Source organism: Paralichthys olivaceus, chromosome 24 (assembly GCF_024713975.1).
Source record: "Paralichthys olivaceus isolate ysfri-2021 chromosome 24, ASM2471397v2, whole genome shotgun sequence".
Classification (NCBI taxonomy): Eukaryota; Metazoa; Chordata; class Actinopteri; order Pleuronectiformes; family Paralichthyidae; genus Paralichthys; species Paralichthys olivaceus.
The window spans coordinates 3,344,635-3,369,515 of record NC_091116.1 but is presented as its reverse complement, the minus strand read 5'-3'; the positions used below and the strand labels follow the sequence as shown (position 1 = coordinate 3,369,515).

At 41.3% G+C, this 24,881-nt stretch overlaps 1 protein-coding gene, 1 long non-coding RNA gene, 1 other non-coding gene and 1 pseudogene across 5 annotated transcripts; 1 reads left to right on the top strand and 3 right to left on the bottom strand.

Annotated features, from left to right (window-relative positions):
• Window positions 1–6,154: 6,154 nt before the first annotated feature.
• On the bottom strand, window positions 6,155–6,997 carry LOC138407022 (uncharacterized). Its single transcript, XR_011240420.1, has 2 exons — window positions 6,824–6,997; window positions 6,155–6,739 (listed from the first exon to the last, which is right to left on the bottom strand). It is a non-coding gene; the product is annotated as an uncharacterized lncRNA (long non-coding RNA).
• Window positions 6,998–13,350: 6,353 nt separating this feature from the next.
• Window positions 13,351–13,422, bottom strand: trnad-guc (transfer RNA aspartic acid (anticodon GUC)). Its single transcript has one exon. It is a non-coding gene; the product is annotated as a tRNA-Asp (tRNA).
• Window positions 13,423–18,311: 4,889 nt separating this feature from the next.
• LOC138407126 (uncharacterized) lies at window positions 18,312–19,565 on the bottom strand (annotated as a pseudogene).
• Window positions 19,312–24,642, top strand: LOC138407071 (uncharacterized). 3 transcript variants are annotated; one of them, XM_069521412.1, is made up of 7 exons: window positions 19,312–21,680; window positions 22,159–22,226; window positions 22,322–22,390; window positions 22,536–22,671; window positions 23,272–23,341; window positions 23,771–24,331; window positions 24,436–24,642. In XM_069521412.1, the coding sequence occupies exons 1-6, from the start codon at window positions 21,420–21,422 to the stop codon at window positions 23,959–23,961; spliced, it is 795 nt and encodes a 264-aa protein (XP_069377513.1). In that variant the 5' UTR covers window positions 19,312–21,419; the 3' UTR covers window positions 23,962–24,331; window positions 24,436–24,642. The 3 variants fall into 3 exon arrangements, with proteins under 3 accessions (XP_069377513.1, XP_069377512.1, XP_069377514.1); XM_069521411.1 differs by having other exon boundaries at window positions 24,431–24,642; XM_069521413.1 differs by having other exon boundaries at window positions 23,643–24,331; window positions 24,431–24,642.
• Window positions 24,643–24,881: the final 239 nt, after the last annotated feature.

Genomic DNA, 24,881 nt, shown 5'->3' with positions numbered 1-24,881 from the left:
CAACCCAAACAAATGATGATGGGAACATTTTGTGTTCGCTCAAGCACTGCTGCTGCATCACGTATAAAACACATAAAAACTTCAATTTGTGTCTTTCTTCACTTTTTTAAACTGTAATGTTTATTAGGTTTTTTCCATTTTCACAAGAGACATGTACAAAAACAACAAAAATAAATAAATAAAGCAATAGACATAAACAAACAGTGTCAACAGTCATGGCTGCAGGTATCCATATTCTACAAAATCAGATTTACACAGTTTACATGTCTTTTGTTATATCATACAGCACCCACTTTTTCCACTTTGTAATAGAAACATCTTTCTTCAGTTGAAGTTGGTAAGTCATTTTCTCCATACAGTATATTTCTCCTACAATCCCTAACCATTGTTCTATGGTAAGAGATTCAGTCTTGTAACAGTTCCTTGTTATTGTCTTAGTTGCATTCAACAATATCTTGACTATATATCTATCACTCCCAGTTACACTTTCAGTCACATTTCCAAGGTACATAGTTTTGTTTTCATTTGGTATTTCATATCCCAGTATGTCTTTAATTATGGCAACGACATCATCCCTAAAGGAGCGCAGCTTGGGGCACATCCAGAAAATATGTGCATGGTTAGCTTCTTTGCTCCCACATGCCCACCATCATGGTTGTTCTGTAGCACTTTGTCTACTTTTTATTTTAGGTGTGATGAAGAAACGGGTCAGATTTTTCCACCCAAATTCCCTCCACATTCGTGAGTTTGTGGTAGTGTGTGGTGTTTCACACATATCAAGCCACTCCTCAGGGGTGATGCCAATGCCCAGCTCCCTCTCCCATCTAGCCCTAATGTAATCAGTTGAAGCACCCGTAAAGTCTCTGAGGTTTTGATATAACACAGATACCACCTTGATTTTTGACCCATTATATTAGTACATCTATCACTCCGTTTAATATTTTTGCGCTCCCCATTTCCCTTATTAGATAGCTGTAGGTATCTAAAAAGAATCCAAATTTTTTAATCCATACATTTCTCTAAGGTCCTGAAAAGACATTATGTTTGCATTCTTTAGTATTGTACACATGGCAGTGATTCCCTTCCTCTCCCAGTTCCTGTATGTCAGGTCACTCAAGTTTGATATGCAATCCAGCTCAACAATCTCACTTTCTTTTCCAATCTATGCCTTTTATTGAAATCAGCCCGGATACTCAGTGTGTGGGAGGTTATTGGATCTATTGAACCTTTTAGTAGTTTTTATCAATGTAATGTTGCCCAAAAGGGATTGCACTGGTTTGTTAGCCACCCTCATCTCAATCTCTTTCCATTTGGAGTTATAATGCTTGTCACACCACTTGCCCAAGTTGTGCTGCCTCATAATAAACCTTTAAATTTGGGAGTGCCATATCCCCCCGATTCTTAGCCAGTTGTAGTGTGCTATATTTTATTCTTGCTTTTTTACCACTCCAAATGAACCGCGATATCATTTTGTCCCAGGTTTGAAATCTTTCTAATGGTATCTTGACAGGAAGGGATTGGAAGAAATACAACAGCCTCAGGAAAATGTTCATTTTAATAATGTCAATCTTTGAACTGAACTCCACTGGTCCGACCATATCCTCTTAATTTGTAGATGAATCTGATCACAATGAAAACATGGCTGGATTTATCTTCTGAAGACGGCTTATCTGTTTTGTTAGGGTTACCCCAAGATATTTTATGCTTTCTGAGTTCCATTTCCATTTTTAAGCATTTGTAATTTCTTGGGAAGGGGTATAATTAAAAGCCAGAATCTGTGTTTTATTCACATTTGTTTTATATCCTGAGTGGTCTCCGTATATACTTATAAGTTTCATCAAATGTGTTAGGCTTGTATCAGGTCTTTCTAAATATATTATTACATCGTCTGCAAACAGACTTATTATTATGTTGTGTTTTTCGTCCTGTAATAAATCCAGTTTGGTCCTCGTCAATTAATTCTGTCATGAAATTCTGATATCTCCTTGCTATAATGGATGTGTATATCTTGTAATCTACATTGAGCATAGAAATGGGTCTGTGAATATTCTGCGTCTTTACCCTCTTTGGGGATTACAGATATGATTGCTTCATTCCATGAGGGTGGCAATCTACCTTCCTTAAGGGTACAGTTACAGGATGAGACAAGGAGAGGGGTTAGTTCTTCTCTAAAAGTTCGGTACCACTCTAATGGAAATCCGTCACTTCCTGGTGATTTATTTGTCTTAAGCCTGGATATTGCCTTAGTTATTTCTTCAGGAGTTAGAGGTGCTGTAAGAGCATTGTTTTGCTTTTCTCCAATAGATGGCAGATCAAGAGAACTAAGGAACTGTCTCTTTGCATCTTCGTCCAATGAGTGTGGCTGAGAGTATAGTTTTTCGTAGTATTCTCTGAATGTGTTCTCTATTTCTACTTCATCATGTCTTAGATGGTCTGTGGAAGAGTCTCTGGTCTTATATATCGTGTTTATCACTTGTTGTTTCCTAATTCTCCTTGCCAGAAGCCTTGTGGCTTTAGGGCCTGCTTCATAATAATCTTGTTTCAGAAATCTAAGTTTTTTGTCTATTTCGCTCCGTAGTATATTATCTATTTCCCCTTTAATATCCTTTATTCCTTGTTGGAGTTGGGCTGTGCAAGTGGTTTGGTGTTGTACCTCAAGATTTTTTAGTCTTTCAACTAAATTAAGAAACTTTGCCTGCTTAATTTTTTTTTGTTTTTTGACATAATGACTTAATTTCCCCCTTATCACCGCCTTCAGTGTGTCCCATAAGATTGTTGGGCTGATTTCTTCTGTGTCATTTTCCACAATACTTTTCTTTATTTCATTATTAATTTGTTCTATTGTTGTCTTGCTGTTTAGTATGCTTACATTCAGTCTCCAAGTAGTATTTTTCTGCCTTTTATTCAAAAGTACATTTAAGTGGACTGCACTGTGGTCTGAGATGTCAGCCACACCAATTCTACAGTCTTGTACTTTGTGTTAATCCCAATTGTTCATAAAAATATAGTCAATTCTAGAGTGTGTGTTATATAAAGTAGAGTAATGTGTATAGTCTTTTTCTTTCGGATGCAGTTCACGCCATACATCAACCAGTCCATGTTCCTTCAACGACATGTTTACAAATTTAGATATATGTGTCTTATTTTTTTTTATAAATGTTGTGTCTACCCTATGATCCATTATCATGTTAAAATCACGAGCACATATCACTATACCTTCAGATTCTAAGGCCATGACTGAGAATAATGATTTAAAGAATTGTTTAGTACTCTCTGGAGGAGCATATACATCAATTAACGTAACCATCTCTTCCTGTAGTTTCCCTTTCACTATAATATATCATCCTTCTGGATCCTTGATTTCTTTTAGACATTCAAATTTAGTTGAGTTTTGTATAAGTATTGCCACATCTCTTTTGTTGCTTTGTTTACAAGTACTGTAATTTTCATGCTCTTCCTGGGAAAGGTGTGTTTCCTGCATGAAGATAACTTGAGCCTTAAGTTTTCTCATTTTCAAAATTATCTTAGTCCTTTTAATTGGATTATTTAACCCATTAACATTTAACTACACTAACGATATGCTGTTCATTTATAGCTTTGGAAAATGGCGTTATACTCTTCCTTCGGACCCTTATTGCAGTCATGAGAACAAACAACATCCCAAAGAACATTGAGCAACTCAGCAATAAAAAAAAAAAAATCGAGAAGAATACAACAGTAGGCACTTGCCCCCCACGTTTCCCCCGTGGGTTGAGGGGGTATTCCCATGAAATATGGGTGCCCCTCCTTAGTGAGGTCCATTCTTGTTATCCAGATTCTCTTGAACATCTGTCTCATTATAGTTCACACATACAGCGTCCGATCAGTCCTACAGTGAAGACTATTAAGTCCAATCACCCAGGTCCACCTATATACAAACTCTTAGACTATTTGTCTTCAGTGTCTTACATGTGTTATCTTTCACATACTTATTCATTTAGATGCACTCACATACTTTATTTGTCCATTCCTCGGTATTTCTGTAGTTTATGTTTTGCTTGTGTTGCGGTGTCCTCTTTGTTTCCTACCTGTTGCCATGGCCACGGGCCGCTGTCCCAGTGTTTCGTAATTCTGGCCATGAGTGTCTGGAAAAGGATTCCTCTCTCTTTTAAAACTTTTTTAATTCCTGCGTACTACTTTCTTTTCTGAATTATTTCTCTGGCATAGTCACATTATTGGAAATAGTATTAGTTAGTTGATAAGTCGCAACATCATGTCCCAATTGGAGATCAGCCGTGCTGCACTGCTGCTGCGCCTGTGGAACAAAGAAGAAATGAACACAGTATCACTAATTCCAGCTCTGTCCAACAATCCATATATAATAGCTCCAAAGACTCCTGGAAGAGACATTGTCCTACCCTGAAGAGCAGTCGTCCACATGAGGAAAACACAAATGGTGGCCACCTCACAGCCCCAGTGGTGTGACTACTCTCTTGGAGATTCTCCCATCACAGTGTCCTCTCCATGCAGTCTCTCTGAATCTTCATCTGACGTGGCTGGCGGGAGGGGTGCGTGGACCAGTTCACATGTGAGAACAAAGCCTTTGCAGGGACTGGAGAATATGCTCTGCCTTTTGGGTGAGGATAAATCCATATTTAGGCGAAAAAAATGGATGCGACTAAAGAGGAGATGGAGAGCCCGTCATCGGCAGCGATCACTTAAATAAAGTTGACATTATGGCTTCATTGAATGAAAATTAATTTAACCTACCTCGATGTGCTTCTTCAGGTTGGACGGGGAGTTTTTGAATGCCAATATTTCAGTCACTCTCGGAAGGCAGAATAGGCACTTAATCCGGTAGGAAGAATCTTTCACTCCAACGTACGAAAATATTTCTTGCAAATACGGCCACGGTGTGTGTAACGTTATCTTCATCACCACCACGGAGTTCACCAAGTTTGCCACTTTAGTCGAGATGCTCGTCATCTGCTACCGGAGCGGTAACGTTAGCAGCAGAGCCGGCAGCAAGTGCTTCCATGATGGCATCAATAATGTAACATGCCCGGACAAGCGGGACTTGTTCTTCTTCATGCTTGGCGGTTGACATGACAACAAATGTTTATGGCATTACGTCACCAACTCAAATTTCTTCTGATTTTAATTTGTAGGAATGAGTAATGAAGATGGTTAGGAGAAAAGTATCTGTCAGGTTTAGAGGTGAGGGGAGGGAACGAACGTGGTAGGTAAAAGGGAAAGGAAGGACCAAAACGCAGAAACTAAATATTGTTTAACATAAAGTGTCTTTTATTTAAAAAGGTAAAAGTAACAAAAGAAATCTTCACTTAACAAAAGTCACACTCAAAAACAGGAGTGGAACAAGGAAGGACAAGAAACAACTTACAAGGAAACGTGGCGAGAGGTGACGGGACACATGAACACGACTAAGGTATCCGATGACAAACAGGACATGACAAGAATTGACGACGTACTAACAATCACATGGGGGGAACACAAAGACTTAAATACACACTTGAACTAATGAGTAACTGGGGACAGGTGGCACAAGACAAACAGGTGAACATGATGAGGGCAGGAAGTCAAAGGGAGCAGGGACTACAAAATAAAACAGGAAACAGAGGAACACTGAACAAACTTAAAACATGAGTACAAAATGTAACAAAAACACTGTTGAGACATGAACTGAAAACTCTCTTCATAAACGAGAACAAAATACAATAACAAGACAGGGATGAACACAGGAGGAGCACAGGGTGAAACATAAAGGAACACAGAAGGGAACATGAGAGAACACAGGATGAACATAGCGAGGGACAAGGAGAGGAACACAGGAGAGGGACACAGAGAACAACACAGGATGGAGCACAGAGGAGAGCAGAAGGGAACATGAGCGAGGGACACAGAGGGGACATAGAACAAACATGAATTCCAAACGTAACAATAATGCAATTTAAACTAGAATTGAAAACACTCTTTCTAAAAGAGGACAAAATACGATAGCCCCTGACAGAAAACAATACCAGTGACAGAAAACACCATACCGTGACAGAATACAATATCAGTGACAGAAAACACCAAAACGTGACAGAATACACTACCAGTGACAAAAACTCCGTAACCATGACAAAATAATACCATAACCGTGGTAGTATCAGAGTAAAAGTACACATTTTATTTAGGAAATGTAGTGGAGTAAAAGTGAAAGTTGTCTGAAATAAAAAATAACAAAGTAAAGTGAAATTTCTACTCAAGTAGAAATGTAAAGAAGTATTTGTACTTGGTTACATTACAACACTGGGTAAGGTCAGCTCAGGTGCTGTTGGATGGGCGCTGCTGACTACTTCCAACGCTGTGGCTTTCTCAACCCCAGAGCGTGGCGGATTCCCCTCCAGAGTGAAGTCTTCTTTGGTTTCTCAGGGAGAACACTGGAGAGAGACTTCTTCTCAGTGACATCATCCTTACTCTCTCCATTGAGCTCCCTACTGGAAACATCAGCTTCATGACAGTGGCAGACCACATTGTAAGAAGCTTTGAGCTTCATCAGCTCTTCTTGGAGAACCTTCTTCTCCTGGAGCTCAGTGTTGAACTTCTCCTGGTTGGTAGTCTGATTTTGATAGACCTCATGATAAGAAGCTCTGAGCTTCATCAGCTCTTCCTGGAGCGTTATTCTCATCAGAAGCTCATCGTTCTGTTTGAGCTTCTCTTTCAGAGCCTTAAACTCAGACTGCATTGTTCCACATGCCTGAAAAATAGAAACATGGAATTCATTATTAAAAGTCCACTCAACACAACCTGAACATACATTTCTAAAAATAATAATTCTTACCAGAATGTTCATTTCGGTAAAGGGGGATTTGTAGTTATGAGAGCAGTGACTTCTTAATGAATTTTTACTGAACAAATCACTGGTAATCTCAGTAGGCAGGATTGTTGTCTTCACTAACGAGGACTGTGGTCTTCTCAGTTGACAGTCTGTTATTTTCATAAGCTAATAACTTGAAGCAAGGGAACTTGTTATTTATACGTTTCGTAGTTCAGAGGACCAAAGAAATATCCTTTAATGTCTAGAGTTTTTGGTTCTTTGATTGGATTTGATAAGGATTTGGAGGCCAGCAATCCCTTTGATGGTTGCCTCCACATCAATCATCAAAGAAGATTTTTAAGAAGCAACCGTTTCCTTGGCGATTTTTATAACTGCACAACATGGCGGCCCCTGGGGGTTTATCAGGTTGACTTCTATATGATGCACATCATTGCGGAGCATACACAAATCCTGAGCTAAGCGGCTACTATACACATGTTGCACTGATAGCTACAGTGATGCCTGTCTGAGACTGAGGTTAGTCTCTTGATCAAATGAAGAAAATCAATCAAGGATTTCAGATACATTAGATAATGTGTGATATGCTTGAGGGAATTAATGAAATATGCTATGAAGTGTTGAATTAAGTATGTAGATATGTACATAAGCATCAACAAAATATAAGTCTATGTGTCAGTAAGTACATAGTGTGAAATCTTAACAGCACAAGCATTATAAAATAAATTTAGTAGGATGAAAATAAAATAATGAAAATGGAAAACACTGTAGAGCAACTGTAGTCAACTACTTTACCATCAGCAGGAAGTGGGTGCATTATGCAAACTAATTGTTGCATTGTGTGTCACTGAGAGCATGGGGAATTGTGCATTTCTGCAGCATGTTTGGATTCGTGTTTGTAAAAAATGTGTGTGTATGTGTGTGTCAGGAAAGTGTGGACCTTGATGCTGGCTGGTTTCTAAAAGTGATGTGAAATAATTGAGGGGATGTGTATTTACATGTTGATCTATGTGATTTTAGTCTGTGAGAGCTATCGATGCACTGAGTTGATAACACAGGCACCGACATTCTGTGATTAAGCATTGTATTGTTGTGTGTTGTTCATGTGTCCAATGTGATTTTACACTGCAAATAAAGGTTTCATATTTTAATTTCACTCACAGATTCATGGCTATTGAGCAGTGCTTTGTGAGTGTTGGTTAAATACGGTCTCTACAATTGTCAATGCTTCTGCAGATGTGTTTGACTGTTTCCATTTCATTTCATTTAATATATTCCACTTAATACTGGGCTAAAAGGATTAGTTTATGTATGAATTATGAAGATTTCTTTTGTTACTTTTACCTTTTTTAAATAAAAGACACTTTATGTTAAACAATATTTAGTTTCTGCGTTTTGGTACTTCCCTTTTTCCTACCACGTTCGTTCCCTCCCCACACCCTCCAGCCTTGACAGTACCAACCAGATATGGACCAAGCAGAGCTTTATCTTTTTTGTAGCAAGGTTTTTTATTTAGACTCCTTAGTTGACGAGCTGAGCACCGCAGGCACCAAGCAGCGTGCAAAGCTCCTGGAGAGAATGGCACCGATGCGGGATTGGCTTGAGGACAGACCCTGGGTCAGCCACTTTGTCCCGCACCTGGTGACCATAGAGAAGAGACTCAAGGACATCCTCTCATCCCCAACTCCCCCTGCTGATCACTACCTCGGCACCCGCCTGGCTTTTGGATTCTGTGTAGAATCGCTACGGTGCGGGGCGGACACCGGAGGGGAGCCCCCCACTCTGTTTCCATCCATCTCCACCAGTTCACAAGCGGCAACCTCAAGTCAGGATATCATGGATTCTAGCAGAAGCCCCCCATGTTCCAGCGCCGGGGGTCCCGGCAGATGCTACTCACGTTTCAGTCTCGGAGGTCGCCGCTCCAGTTCCTGCCCCACGGTCGGGGGTTCAAGCAGTCGTCTCGCCAGCTCCTGCCCCTCGTCCGGGGGTTACGGCGAGTGGCTCTCCACTTCCTGTTCCTGCCCCTCAGTTGCGGGTCCCGTCTGGCTCCGCTCCGGTTCCAGTCCCTGCCCCACGGTCGGGGGTTCAAGCAGTCGTCTCGCCAGTTCCTGCCCCTCGGCTGAGGGTTACGGCGAGTGGATCTCCAGTTCCTGTTCCTGCCCCGCGGTCGGGGGTTCAAGCAGTCGTCTTGCCAGTTCCTGCCCCTCGGCTGGGGGTTACAGCGAGCGGCCCCCCAGTTCCTGTTCCTGCCCCACGGTCGGGGGTTTTACATAATTCTCAGTTGATGTAGTGAAATACATCTACACTGCCACATACACACATGAAAGATATTGACTGTATTGGAACATTTATTTTTACTTGATTTTATCAGTCTGATATCTGTCATTAATATCTCCAGACACCTAAAGAAACATCTATGGAGGAGCAACAGGATGAAGTATCATCCATATCGGAGCCCTCTACAGGTACTCAAAAGGCATCAACAAGTCGGCGGCAAAAACTGCATCAACTGGTCAAGTTAGATTTTCATGCATTATAAACAGGAGAGGGAGGGGATCCCGGAGCTCCACGTCAGCTTTCCCCCTCTGTCTGCAGTGGATGGGCCAGCAAGGATATATACTGGATATATTTGACAGCACTTGCACATTAAACACATTGGCCCCTGCGACAGACTGGCTACCTCCACTAGGTCCATCCCTCATCAGGACCCGAACCAGGACGGGCTCCGGAGAGCCGCACAGCATGGACCAAGGAGGGGAGGAGAAGACCCAAGGAATTAGAGATATGTAATAAGATATAACAAAATAAACCAGGCAGAGAGTGAAGAAGAGAGAGGAAGATAGAAAGGTGCTGGTGCCTGATGGATGATCCCCCAGCAGTGTAGACCTATAGCAGCATAGCTATGGATGACTATGGTTCAGGGTAGAGCTAAAAGCTTTATCAAAAAGGAAGGTTTTAAGTCTAGCCTTAAATGTAGAGACATTACCTAACCCTAACCCTAAACCCTAACCCTACCATACTAGGCCCAAACCCTACTTTTTCTAATACACTATATAAGTAACTGATCTTCTCTATCAAATGCTTTGTTTATATCTAAATTTAAGATTATCCCTCCTTTCATGTGTGCTATTGTGTCCCTTATGCTACCTATTGTGTCTGCTATGTCCCTTCCTGGTATGCTGTAAGCCTGTGTGTATTCCTGTGTATATTTCTTGGCTTAGACTAATAAACTCAACAAAAAAAAAGATTAAATCTATCCATGTGAATGTGTACAAATAAAGTATATTGTTGTATTAAGGCCTCAGCCCCCTCCACTGTCCCCAGTCAAAGGTTTTATTTCACAATTTCTACACTGTGGCCCAAATGTGTTTTTCAGCATGTAAATGGAATACAAAGTAAATTGAGGAAGTAAATAGTATATATGGGCCTAGGCTGATAATCAATAAATCAATTAATCGCACGATAAATTAAAATGAACTCAATAATTTTTCCGGCCTCGATATATTGCCATGTGCATGCATGTTTGTTTTCCTCGTCTCTTGCCTCCAAGCTGGCTGGATGACAAGAGGGTTCACTCCGTGCTCAGTCTCCGCACCTAAGCTCGTTTGTTCCATAGCGGAATGAACGGAGTGAACCCTCTTGTCAGTCATCCAGTCTCTTTGTCTCTGTGGGGGAGGCTGGACTGCTAGCATTGGCTACACACACAGAGTGCAGCAAGTCAGCCTCGTGCGGAGCAACACAAGGCAAAAAGATGATTGCAAAGCCAAATGCCACAGCCCTGGTGTGGGAATATTTCGGCTTCAAACTATTGAGAGAAATGCTGCAAACGTTTGACAGACAGTACGAATTGCCTGCGTGAAAATACATGTCACAAACGGCAATTCCAGAACTTTACAACAGAGTCTATTTTATTGTTTTTTGTTTGTTTTATTTATTTAGGATATTTAAATGTTCTTGAAATTACAATTACAATGGTAAAAAAAGAAAGATCCATTTATTACCTCTGTTTGTTTATTGGTTTATTTGTTTGCCAGATTACTAAAAAAAAGAATTAACCTTTTTCTACCAAACTTGATGAAGGGGAGGAACCCAGTTAATGTGGATGCATGTGTGGATTCAGGTTTTTTATTTTTTTCACTTTCACAGGAAATTCTCGACATTTTATGTAAAGAAATAGGTTCCCTGCCGTCAGGGAATCGAACCCTGGTCTCCCGCGCGGCAGCCGTTGATTGTTTAGCTTAACGGCCCTGAATACTTTCCCATTCATTGTCCATGGTAGTACTAAAGTACTATGGACGTAATGCTCCTCCTGGCCACTGAACATGTTGGGGTTGTTTTTAGCTTCATCTCCAGTTCTCTTCCTCGATTTCTCTTTTAACTTCAAGGACTGACTGAAGAAGAAGCATCAGGAGTATTGATCTCAACAACAACTTTGTGTGTCTGTTTTCACCAACAAAGGTAAGCGATTCCGCTGTCCTGACATTGTTCGGGAGTTTGTTCATCCACTGAGGTGCCAAAACAGAGAAGAGTTGCAACTTCGCTGAGCGGGCTTTGTTTGCTCTCAGCGATGGGGGTACCAGTCGGCCAGCTGATGAACGAAGTGCTCTCGCTGGGGCATGTGGTCTGACCAGTGTTTGGAGGTAGATGGGTGCAGTTCCATTGACGGCCTTGAAGGCCAGCACCATCATCTTGAATCGGATGCAGGCCCCAACAGGAAGCCAGTGGAGGTCACGGAGGAGGGGGTCACATGGGAGAATTTTGAGGAAAGACCGGATCCTGCAGATATTGTAGAGGGCAAACCTGCAGGATCGGGCCACATCAGTGATGTTGGGGGTGCAGGACAGTCCATTGTCGAGGATTACGCCCAGGTTCCTTTCCGTCGACGAAAGTGATACCGTGACATCCTCGACAGTGACTGACAGGTCCATATGAGGGCAGTCTTTCCCCGGGATGAAGAGCAGTTCAGTTTTCTAAGGTTGAGTTTGAGGTGATGCGCAGCTGTCCAAGCGGAGATGTCTGCCAGACATTCCGAGATGCACGTCACAACGTGAGTGCTGGAGGAGTATGTGGGAAAAGAGTGGAACAGTTGGGTGTCGTCGGCATAACAGTGGTAAGAGAATCCATGCGATGTGATTGCAGAGCCTAGTGATCTAGTGTATAGTGAAAACAGAAGTGGTCCTAATACTGAGCTTTGAGGGACACCAGTTTCCAGAAGGCAGGGATTGGACAAGGTGCCGTTTCATGTGACCTGAAAGGTGCGATTTGTCAGGTATGATGTGAACCAGGTCAGAGCAGAGTCAGCAATGCCAAGTTCAGCCAGAGTGGAGAGGAGGATTTGGTGGTTGACTTTGTCAAACGCAGAGGATAAGCCGAGGAGAATGAGGACTGACGAGATGGACGAGGCTCTGGCGGCACAGAACGACTCAGTCGCCGTGAGGAGGGCCGTCTCAGTGGAGTGACCAGTCCTAAAGCCTGACTGATTAGGGTCAAGGAGGTCATTTTCTGAAAGATAGGAGGACAGTTGGTTGTAGACTGCACGTTCCAGTGTTTTAGAGAGGAATGAAAGAAGAGATACAGGTCTGTAGTTTCAGATGTCAGCTGTGTCGTGAGAGATGTCTTGGAGAAGGGAGGAGGGAATCGGGTCAAGGGAACAGGTGGTGGCACGGTTAGACGTCACTAGCGTGAGAACATCTTCAGAGGAGAGAGGGCTGAAGCAGGTAAGGCCATCAGAGGTGAGGTTTGGGGGAGGTGCTTTCTGGATGGGCATAGGAGTAAATGAGGAGCTGATGTCTTTTACTTTCTTGGTAAAGTAAGTTGGAAAGTCATCAGCAGTGAGGAAGGAAGGAGGGGGAGGAGTAGGAGGGGTGAGAAGAGAAGAGAAGAGAATAAGGAAAATAGTTTCCTGGGGTTGGAGGCAGAGGAATTGATCGTTGACAGGTAGAAGGCAGATTTAGCTGCTGATACTGTTGAGGTGAAGTCAGAGAGGAGGTGGTGGTAATGGGCAAGGTCATCAGGATGATGTGATTTTCTCCATTTTCTCTCTGCTGCTCGTAGCACCGATCTATTGGTTCGCAGAGATTCAGACAGCCAAGGAGGGGGGAGATGATCCTGCCGGTAGGGAGGTGAGAGGACAGAGAGCATCTAAAGAGGACACCTCTTTAGATGCTCTCTGTCCTCGCGAGGGATGATAGCAGAGTGGAGGAGGCTTCCTCAGTAGATATTAGTGAAAATTGGTCTGTAGATGGTAGTGAGGAAAGAACAGTAGAGGCGAGAGCAGAGGGAGAGAGGGATTTCAGATTGCGGCGGGTGTTGACCGTGTGAGGTCTGGGGGCGAGGGAGGTGGTGAATTTTAAGGGGAGAGAGAAAGTGACAGTGTGGTGGTCAGACACAGTGAGTGGGGTAACAGAGAGTGCCGAGGTACTACAGGACCTTGTGAAGACAAGATCGAGTTGATTCCCGGACCGGTGGGTCAATGAATTCAGAGGAGCGCAGCTTCTCTGGGGGGATGTTGAAGAGTGTCAAGAAGAATGCTTCTCCCCGTCGGGGAATCGAACCCCGGTCTTCCGCGTGACAGGCGGAGATACTGTCCACTATACTAACGAGGATTGGTGCAATAACCACATCGACAGGACGGTGGCGCTGTTCTCTTAAGGATAAGTCATTGTGTGTTGTGGCCTTGTACAGTGATCTGGAATTTGAAAAGTAATTTCCACTGAGGCCTAACATTGATAAGTTTGTGTTCCCTGTATTTATCTTTTTAATTTCCAACAGCCCCATCAATGAACAACAACATGAGCCACATCTCAATGAGAGATCTTTAGAACACTCCTCCAGAGAAACCTTGTGTGGAGCCGGGCCTGGAGGAGCTGAGGAGGCGGCAGGTGGACAAACACTTCCAGAGCAGCAACACGTCAGAGGAATGGCAGATGATGTAATTCGTATACGGCGTGATTCACATCAGGACGACAAGAAGAGAGTTTTAATCACTGTGGGTGTACCAGGAGCTCACACACTGGATTCTGAGACTAGCTACTGCTTGATTTACTGTGTCTGAGTGATAGAACAGGATTTTCTGTATTTTTATAAACTTTTTAGTAAGTTTGGACTAAAACTTTGGAGAAGAAAATGGAAAAGGTTTTTCAGTCCACCTCAGTGACTGTGTCCATGCTGTGTTTCACTTACATTATTATTATATGATCAACTCGCTGATTTATACAAACAGTGTGAGAACCAGTAAACAGAAACGTGTAAATCACTCTACCATCTCTCTCCAAATTTGCATGTCTTTGAGCCCTTTGTGTGTGTGGGGGATTGTGGGTTAAACTGTGTGTATAAACAAATGAAAATGAGTGTAAAAAGAATTCCCCCTTGAGGGATCCATAAAGTTTCAATTATTAATTATTAAATCTCTTTTTAAAAAATCAAACAAAAACCTGAGCCGTGACTTGAACCTTGAAATAAACTTAAAGTTATTGTGTGTTTTGCTCTTTAAATGAAATTAAGCATTTTCTCTTGTTTAAATTTCAAATCAAAATGTTTACTACAGCCTGTTTACACTAATTTATTAACTGGCTTGATGCTACTGTTTTTGATGATTATCATTAAAAACTAAATTGATCTATTTTGGATTATATCCACTGGATGGCATCATTGGTCAACTGGTGCGTGCATGAAGTAGAAAGTAATGCTGCCGGTATCCACCTCTCAAGGGTAGGCTTTGCTCCAGATTGGGAGCCTATAATAACTGTTGTCAACCATGAATGTTGTCAAAGTGGTTCCTCGATAACAACAATTTCCTCACACGCAGTTTTGAATCTCTCTTCTGAAATCTCAAAGGACTCCTAGTAGCAAATTCTTTGCAAATAGATTTGGCTCCTCTCAGAAAACGGCTTATGGGACTCTGGTTGGGTTGGTTATGGTGTATTTACCAGTGTCAGGCCCTGGGGATTCACTGTTCGTCAGTTTCTGTAGTGTAGTGGTTATCACCTTTGCTTAACACGTGAAAGGTCCTCAGCGTGAAACTGGAAAAATAAAATGAAACAAAAAAAGGTCTATTGCATTAGCCGGGAATCAAACCCGGGCCTCGCGGCCTTCGAGAAAAGTTTAGCTAAACCGACCTAAACGCTTTTTAACATGCATTTCAATGATAGTGCTGAACCACAGTGTGGATGTAATATTCTTTTGGCCACTCTTCCGGCTGTGGCGCTGTTCCGACTTTTTCTATAGACTCTCGGTCCTCCGATATTTCTTTTCTTACTTCAGGCAAACCTCTAACGGCAGACGGTCATAAAAGCGTGCATATTCACTGTCTATTGTTGATGTCATTACGTGTTCTTACAGGGGCTGTGCATCATTCAAACATTCAAGTCATTTTCATTCATCAAAGGTAAGACACGTTGTTTTATTTTCATAAAAGTTAGCCTGCTTTCTGATAACATTAGTTCGCTGCTGCTGCTAATTCGCTTGGTTGATGCGATAGAACTGCCCGGAATTAAGTTTGGGGTAATTATGGACTAAATAATGAATGAACATCATGCTATTTGTTGAGATTGTGTGTGGTTTTTAGGTTGTTGCTTAATATCATATATTCGTCAGCGCGGTATTGACAGTAATGTCGTGTCAGCAGTTGCTTAGCACCACTCGCAGGGTAACGCAGAAGATTTGTGGTGAAATAACACGTCAAAGTATGAATGGACATGATCGTTTTATATAGTTATATGCATAGTTTTCATGACTTGACGTTAAATAGTCTTGTCAGTCCGTTTATATCAATCTTTTGTTGATAAGTTAACTATAGCCTACCTCAGCATTGCTCACTTGCTAAGAGACTGACGCTACAAACGTGTGTTGAAATTACGTGATAACATGATTGTATTTCATATTTTTGTGTATCTGGTTTTGATGTCGTGATGTTAACTCATCTTTACACCATGGATCTGTTACTCCTAAGATGTCTGACTAGTTAGGCTACATATTGCATCAACTAAAACAGCTGTACTACTAAGGGATTGATACCATCTCTTTTTTTAAAATACAAATGTGATATTAATATGTTCAAATTCATTTGGCAGAACTAGTAGTGCCAGAGTAGACTTTCAGACAAGCAGTAGATTGTCAAGAGAGTATTAATCAAGTGTAATAAGACTTTGATCTAGGCATTCACTTCTCCTACCCCCCCCTCTCTCTCACACACACATAACTGCTCTCCAACTCCTGCTGCAAAGACCGTCCCACCCCCCTGTTGTTTTCGCGCCCACACACACACACACTGTGAGTAGATAAGGATCAGAGAGGTGTGATAAACTATTGTCTTGACCCTATGAACTATTTCACTGCAAGCCCCCCCACACACACACACGCACACACTGTACTTCCTCCCAGACTCAGAGGTGTGAGAAACTATTGTCTTTACCCTCTGAACTATTTGACTGAAGTTCATAGAAGATAACCCAAACTTATGTTTTTACTTTATGGTAGGTCAAGATGCAGAGGGCGGTGTTCTTCCCAGGTAAGCTCAGTGTTGTGTTCCGCAAGGGACCAGGTGGATTTCTCTTACAGGAACCCTCTGCAGAAGCCAGACGGATCAAGGATGACCCCACTCGTCAGGACAGGTCTGCCCTGAGAGAGGACCTCGTGCGGCAGAATGCCCTGGCTGCGGTTCGTCAGAGAGGGGGTGATGCCTCAGACAGGACGGAGGTGCTAGGAGACTACATCCTGCAGTTTGGCAAGTATAAAGGGAAGGCTTTCAGGTGGCTTTTGGAGAATGATGTTGGCTCTACATGTTACCTTGTCAAGGATATGCGTAAGGAGGAGGCTGCAGGTCGTTTCAGGCCCGAGGGGCATAGCAAGGATAGTCTACTGTCCTTTGTGAATTATGCTCTGAGTTTTGCAGAGATCCAGTCTCTCCTCGCCTACGAGGCCAGGGGAGAGGGTGTGGTGACAGCCACATCAGAGGACGACCAGCTGGTTGGCTTTGGCGACAGGGCCAAGAGCACCTGGAAGGAGGAAGAGACAAGACCCACAACCAGACCCACAACCACACCCACAACCAACAGTCCGCCTCTGCAGATTCTGCCGCTTGGAACTGAAACAGGGACCAAACAGCCCTCACATTCACACGGGCTTCCCTGGAGTGGCAGGGAAATACATTTATTGCCCATCAAAGGTGTACAGAGATAAGGGCATGGCCAAGGAGATGAGCTGGCCCGAGTTTCAGCAGTCTCCTTTCTATGAGGCTGAGAGACAAAGAACTGTGGAAGAAAGGAAGAAATGATTTCCCTGTATACCCATTGTTTGTACCCATTTTATTTCAGTATTTTATTTCATTATTGTTTATTTAATTATTGTTCTTAATGTTTCTTATTTGACTTGTGTATATGTCTCTAGACGTACAGGTTCTTTGTCTGTGTATATGTAAATAGACTACAAATTAATAGTTGTAAAACAAAGTGTACATATATTGTTTTTCTTTTCTTTTTTTCTTTTATTTATGTGTGAATGCATGAAAATGTACACACCAGAAACTAGTTTGGTTTGTTTGTTGTGTTCTTTTTTTTTAATTTTATTTATTTATTTTACAAATGTCTGAATGTATGAATGTGTGAAAGGTATATATGCCAGTATGTAGAAACTTGATCTTTTGTGCATAGTTTGGACTGTTTTGTTGTACAGATGTACTTAGTGCTCTGTTGTTAACAATCGTTTGGATGTAAATAAGTCAATGCTTCCGTCTAGTCTTCTGTATGAAAGTAAATAGATTGTAAACATGAAAAGGTTCATATGTTATTGGGTTATTATGTTAATTGTCCTGCATGGTTATATGTCTATAGATCATAGGTTCTTTAGACTTCTGTTGAGCTGAATATAGCTGTATAGTTTTTTCTTTTACTTATATTTTTTACTTACTTTAACATTATTGCATGACCAGAAACACCAGTTTTCTACTTGTCATATTAACTAGCACTGTATCTATCACTATATACTCCCCCTCCCTATGTATGTACTGTGTCATTGTCATATCTAATTGTTGTCTTAAATTATCTATATTATTTCTAAAACTTTACTTACAGTCCAATTATTTCATTTGTCATATATGCATTATTTCACATGTTCATAAATAAAACTGGAACTTTCTTTGAAATACTGCACACTGCCTTTTTGTCCTGCTTAAATAAAAACAATATAGTAGTCATAGTAGTCATGAGTCATAAGAATTAATTGTTAATCTCCACGTATTTTCAATGCTTTTTACTCAGAAATATCACGTTCAATAACACCGCGATCGGGATGCGAACCCCGTCTTTTGGGGAATCGGAAATAAATAAATAAATGAACGGACCCAGAGAGAATGCTTCGATCCTATTGGCTTGCTGGACTGGTCCAGTATTCTCGACTGGCCCCCGTGCGGCAGCCATGGATAGTTTAGCTAAACGGCCCTCAACACTTTCCCATTCATTGTCTATGGTAGTACTAAACTACTATGGACGTAATGCTTCTCGTGGCCACTGAACATGTTGGGGCTGTTTTTAGCTTCATCTCCAGTTCTCTTCCTCGATTTCTCTTTTAACTTCAAGGACTGACTGAAGAAGAAGCATCAGGAGTATTGATCTCAACAACAACTTTGTGTGTCTGTTTTCACCAACAAAGGTAAGCGATTCCGCTGTCCTGACATTGTTCGGGAGTTTGTTCTACCACTGAGGTGCCAAAACAGAGAAGAGTCGCAACTTCGCTGAGCGGGCTTTGTTTGCTCTCAGCGATGGGGGTACCAGTCGGCCAGCTGATGAGCGAAGTGCTCTCGCTGGGGCATGTGGTCTGACCAGTGTTTGGAGGTAGACGGGTGCAGTTCCATTGACGGCCTTGAAGGCCAGCACCATCATCTTGAATCGGATGCAGGCCCCAACAGGAAGCCAGTGGAGGTCACGGAGGAGGGGGTCACATGGGAGAATTTGGGAGAGGCTGGGAGTACAGCCAAGAGGGAGTTGCAATAGTCCAGGTGGGAGATGACCAGCACTTGGACCAGGAGTTGTGTTGTGTCTTTTGTGAGGAAAGACCGGATCCTGCAGATATTGTAGAGGGCAAACCTGCAGGATCAGGCCACATCAGTGATGTTGGGGGTGCAGGACAGTCCATCGTCGAGGATTACGCCGAGGTTCCTTGCCGTCGACGAAAGTGATACCGTGACATCCTCAACAGTGACTGACAGGTCCATATGAGGGCAGTCTTTCCCCGGGATGAAGAGGAGTTGAGTTTTACTAAGGTTGAGTTTGAGGTGATTCACAGCTGTCCAAGCGGTGATGTCTGCCAGACATTCCGAGATGCACGTCACAACGTGAGTGCTGGACGAGGATGTAGGAAAAGAGAGGAACAGTTGGGTGTCGTCAGCATAACAGTGGTAAGAGAATCCATGCGATGTGATTGCAGAGCCTAGTGATCTAGTGTATATTGAAAACAGAAGTGTCCCATTTCCAGATTTTGGCGTTAGAGTATGTTTATTTAATTTCAACTATGTAGCCTAAATGGTCTCCAGTTTTCTGAAGTTAATGTTGAGAATGTTTCTTGTCGTGGAGAATGTTAATGATGTTATGGTCTATTTATTTACATCTTTGTCATAGTTAATTAAAGGATTGCAGTTGTTAAACCCTTTCAATTCATCGTACTGTTGCTTTTTTCCGTGATGATTTCTTTTCTCTGCGGTGATGGCTGAGGTGAAGGCCCAGCTGTAGTGCTCACGGTTCGCCAATTGGGACATGATGTTGCAACTTATCCCCTAACTAATACTATTTCCAATAATGTGACGGACCATCCAGAAATGAATAAGCAGTTGGTCACACATAGCACATTATATTTTAATTTTGGCTGATGTGTTACTTTTTTAATCCATTTAAAACAACCGGTTTATAACCAGTTTTCATAGTTAATGTTCAAATGCTTACCTTATGAGTGAATAACCAACATGGACAACTCATGATGCCAGATACTACAGAGAAAGCCTCACTTATATGATACATCAGAAAAAGGGGTTTAGAATGGTTGGTTTATTTATCCATCCAATATCTATTTTGCTAAACCTTCAAGGTTGCCATTCCCAGTTGACATTAGAGGCAGGGTACATCCTGAACAGTTTGCCAGCAGGGTAACAAACAATAAGTGTCTCCAATTAACCTCTACTCTCCATGTCTCCCACACAGACATGAGGAGGACATGTTGCCTCCACACAGAATGGCCAAGGCCAAACTGGGATTAGAACTGGGAACCTTCGTGCTGTCACAGTGCTAACTGCTGCTTGACCGTGCTGCCCGCTGAGTTACATATGTAAAGACAAATATATTGCTGTTCTTCTGAATTTGATAAGAGATTGTAGAAATGCTCCGGTGCTCAGTCAAATGGAGAAGAGTCAAAATACACAACTGCCTCCAAATGTAATGTATTTGTTAAATAAAAATAAAAATACCTGTGGATAAACTCATGTCCCGGTATTGTCTTGCTTCAAAAACAATTATTGAAACAAACTGATTTTTGAACAGTTTTTGTTTGCTCCCCAAAAGTCATAAAAGTGAAGAAAGACACAGATTGAAGTTTTTATGTGTTTTATACGTGATGCAGCAGCAGTGCTTGAGCAAACAAAAAATGTTCCCATCATCATTTGTTTGGGTTGAAATCTCTCCAACAAAGAGGTCGTCTATGTGCTACCTATGGTCAGGTGATTGCAGTTATTGCAATTAGTCTCTATGATAAAACCATATGGATAAAATAACAAAACAATTATCCAACCAAACTCCGTGCAGATTATAAACGTTATGTGGAGCAATCCAACATTTACACTGTAATAATATATAAGTAGTATTTAAAACTATCTTAAAGGACTTAAACAGAAAGAAAAAAAATATTGATTTTAGAGTCACCTGAAGTCAAATTCAAAGCTCAAAAAGAGGATTTAAAGGAGAATATGTTTATATATTGAATGCTGCAAGAAAGCTTAAACATGAACAGTAAATACTCAGTGGTTTATGTTCAACAAATTTAATTGCAGAATATAACATATTCTATTGAGGGGCTTCAAGAATTATTTAAAAGAGGAGTTTTAACTCTCCTTTGTTGCAATGACAACAACAAAGGATTAAAGGAGTTTTAAACTTTAATGTAAGGATATATGATCAGAGCAATTTGTGACTTTGATCATTTTACTAGTGGACCGCAGAGAGAGACGCCTGGAGAGAAAATCGACATTTTCAATCGACATTTTTTTTAAAACTAAGATGCAGTTATCTGTAAACACAAGCTTCTGTGGACTGATTGTTAATAAAACAAATATATATAATAATATATAATATAAATGATAATATTTGATCAATAATATGCATCTATCAGCATGTTATATGTATTTATCAGAATGTTATATGTATTTATCAGTATGTAAGCTATGTAAGTAGCATGCTGAGGTAAAAATAGTGATTCTCATTTATCTTGTCGTGTAAATGTAGAGCATTGAAATGTAGAGGATTTCCCTCTGGATTGTAGTGAAGTAGTAGATATAGTTTACACTTGGTGTTTTTATCTCTGATACTTTACCCTTTAAAAGTGTCTCAAACCCAGTTTCTCAGCAATGTCACAGGAGAACAACAGTGAAAGAGACAGGTGCACAACTGCCAGGATGAGGAGCCAGTGGTCAGCATGTTGGGCGGAGAAAAGGGAGGTGCTGGAGCGGGATGCATTTTGGGACCTGTTTCAGCACATCACCAACAATCCATCCCAGGAGCAGTATCCTGCTGAACCCCATGCTGAACTGAACGACCAGCCGCAAAATGTCCTGCAGTCAGGCCCAGAGTTCGGCCAGACAGGGCCTCACAACCAGACACAACCAGAGGTACTTACTATAGGTTAGAGAGAGATTCAGAGGAACTTTATCAATACCTGTATCAAGAAATATACTTATTAATGGAGGAGTATTCATGAGTACTCAGAGAAGTGAACCTGACTGAGTATAGAGACGTTTACTTTGGTAGAAACCTCCCGTTTGGCACGAAGAAATTTATTAAATTGTAAAAACTGTGCATGATTGATTTCTTCTGTGGTTGATTAAAGAATCAGTGGTGTCAGTGATAGTGCTGTGCTTTAGAGTTCTGGGAAACACCACAGAGCAGGTTTACAGGTTACAGATATTATTCATCTTTGGTTCATCATGTTCAGGAGGACAATATTAAGATCAGGACAGAGATTATACAAGGCTGGGTTAGGTATAAATGTGTGTGGTGGTGGCTTTAACTCTCTGACACCAAGGGGACAGATGACACAGAGGATGCAGGTTGTCTTATCTCTTATTTTGTGTCGGTTCTTGTCTCCAGTTCAACAATGTGCCAGCAGTGAAGCTGACCAAACACCTGGAGGTGAGGCTGGCTCCTGTTGGATTATTGTAAGTATCGCACACATTAATGCAAACACACACAAACACACCTCTGAGCTACTGTTTCTATTTGTCTTCTTATGTGTCTGATTGTGTTTATGTAGCAAAGGAAAGGTGATTTACGGGGCTCCAGGAGACAGACTTCCTTCTCCCGTGAACAACCGCCACTCACAGTAAGTCTGCCTGACTAGTTCACAGTCACCTTGTCTGTCATGAATTTATATTTCTTTGATTGAGATGCTTTCATGTTCTTTTCTTTCCTCACAGTTTTACACATTGGTAATTCATGCTTTCTGTGTTTTTTCTGTTTTTCCACAGAAAGAGAAAACGTGAGAGCCAGCAGGATGATGACATGCCGTATGTCAAGCTTTCGAAGACGGAACAGACACTAAACGCTGTTGCTGAGCTCGAAACTCCTGACTGTGCAGTCGTTGAGCCCAGCTTTGAAAAGAGGGTATGTGTCTTTGCTGTGTAGGTTAGAGACTCTGTGTCACACAAACCTCATCCAGCTGTGTCTACTACCACACTTCTAAAACCTTTCTCTAACTATAATTCTTGACATCATGACACACCTATATATCTAGATTTAACTTGTGCAATAAAAGAAAGCCACCGGTTCATAATTGATATATGCATTATGATATATATCAAATAGATATTAGAAATATTTAAAAACAAATAATTTACTGAAATAAAATTAAAATTGCATTTATAAAAAAACTAAATATATATGTGTAACGGAGTAGATCTATGCCTGTTAAATTATGGCAGAAAAAGGTGCAACACCGCCTTTTACTGGCGCAGTGGTTGGTGAGGGTACTGCAGAGAGAAAAGAGGACTCCACTGTGGTAAGACGTCCTCTCGCATGGTCCGGGATAATTCATTATTTCCTTTAATGTTCCAGATGTTTATACTTTATATTTTACCGTGTCAAGTACTCACTGTGACCTATGCTAACAGTTTTGAGCAATAACTGTGACTTATTAAACCGTAAAATGATGTTAGAGACTTGTTAATGTTGCTAAACTAGCTTAAATATTTTCCCTCGTGTCAGGTGTTATTATCCCGAGACTGTGATGGTGGAACTTTCCCTCACCACTGTGCTGCTGTATGCTGTGTTGCAGGTAATATGTTGTGCACTTCTTATGTAACTTTTCATATGTTTTTTTTGTATACCAGTCTGTGAACAGCCTTTTTCATTGTTCAGATAAATGGCTCACATTTGTTATCTATCTCTGAATTTAATGTTAATGAGCTACTTGTGATTTTTATACTTACCTCAAGGTAAATGTTGAATGTGTTCTTAAAAGACATTTTATGTCACATAATGGTTATGTGGGGATTTTTCATTTATTATTTATGGAATAACAATATACACTATATCACACTAGGATGTAATTTTTATTTTTTATTTTATATGAACAGGTTTCGGTATTTTATTTAACTGTTAAATGCTGCACAGAGAAAAGAGGACTCCACTGTGGTGTTATTATCCCGAGACTGTGATGCTTGAACTTTCCCTCACCACTGTGCTGCTGTATGCTGTGTTGCAGGGAAGAGCTGTAATAAAACACCCCATAATCCACCTGGTCGTCGTCTGTGGTCTGTAGAAGCAACAGTAGTGTGGAGCTGCATCTCACAGATAGCTGTGACCTGTCACATATGTACATACAGATATACATGCATTTATACTTCTGACCAAATATACTTCTTCAAATATTTTAATGTCCTACTTTACTTATAGTAGAGTGGATTTTAATAATGTGACTTTACTTTTAATTTAGTTAATATAAAGTACTCTGTTACATTTCATTACTGGGTGAATAAGAAGTATTTTAGAGGGCAGAGAAGAGACAGGGACTTTGATACTGATTATAAAGGCTCAGGATAGTGTATGACTTGCTTATGGATGAGGCACTGATACGATCCTGGATGAAAACTATTAAAACTAACAGGTTGTGGTTTTAACTCTGACACCAAGGGGACAGATGACACAGAGGATGCAGGTTGTCTTATCTCTTATTTTGTGTCTGTTCTTGTCTCCAGTTTAACAATGTGCCAGCAGTGAAACTGACCAAACACCTGGAGGTGAGGCTGGCTCCTGTTGGATTATTGTAAGTATCACACACATTAATGCAAACACACACACACACACCTACCTCCGAGCCTCCGTTTGTATCTGTCTTCTAATGTGTCTGATTGTGTTCATGTAGCAAAGGAAAGGTGATTTACGGGGCTCCAGGAGACAGAGTTCCTTCTCCCTGTCCAGACACAGGAGGCTCTGGAAGAGATGGCAGCTGACGCTGTCGCTGCTGTCCAGACACAGGAGGCTCTGGAAGAGATGGCAGCTGACACTGTCGCTGCTGTCCAGACACAGGAGGCTCTGGAAGAGATGGCAGCTGACACTGTCGCTGCTGTCCAGACACAGGAGGCTCTGGAAGAGATGGCAATGGAATTGAATGCTGCAAGAAACAGCTCTCTGTCAGCTCTCCTGTTTTCTACCATGGATTATCCAATGCATCTAGTTGAGGTCAATTTTCTTCTCCAAAATTCAGTTAAAATTAAAAAAAAGGATTACAATGGTACTTCAAGCTCCTGAAGTTTGTTACATTCTCCTATTTGTTTTAACCTGTAATAGAAATTTTACATTTGTGTATGTTTAAT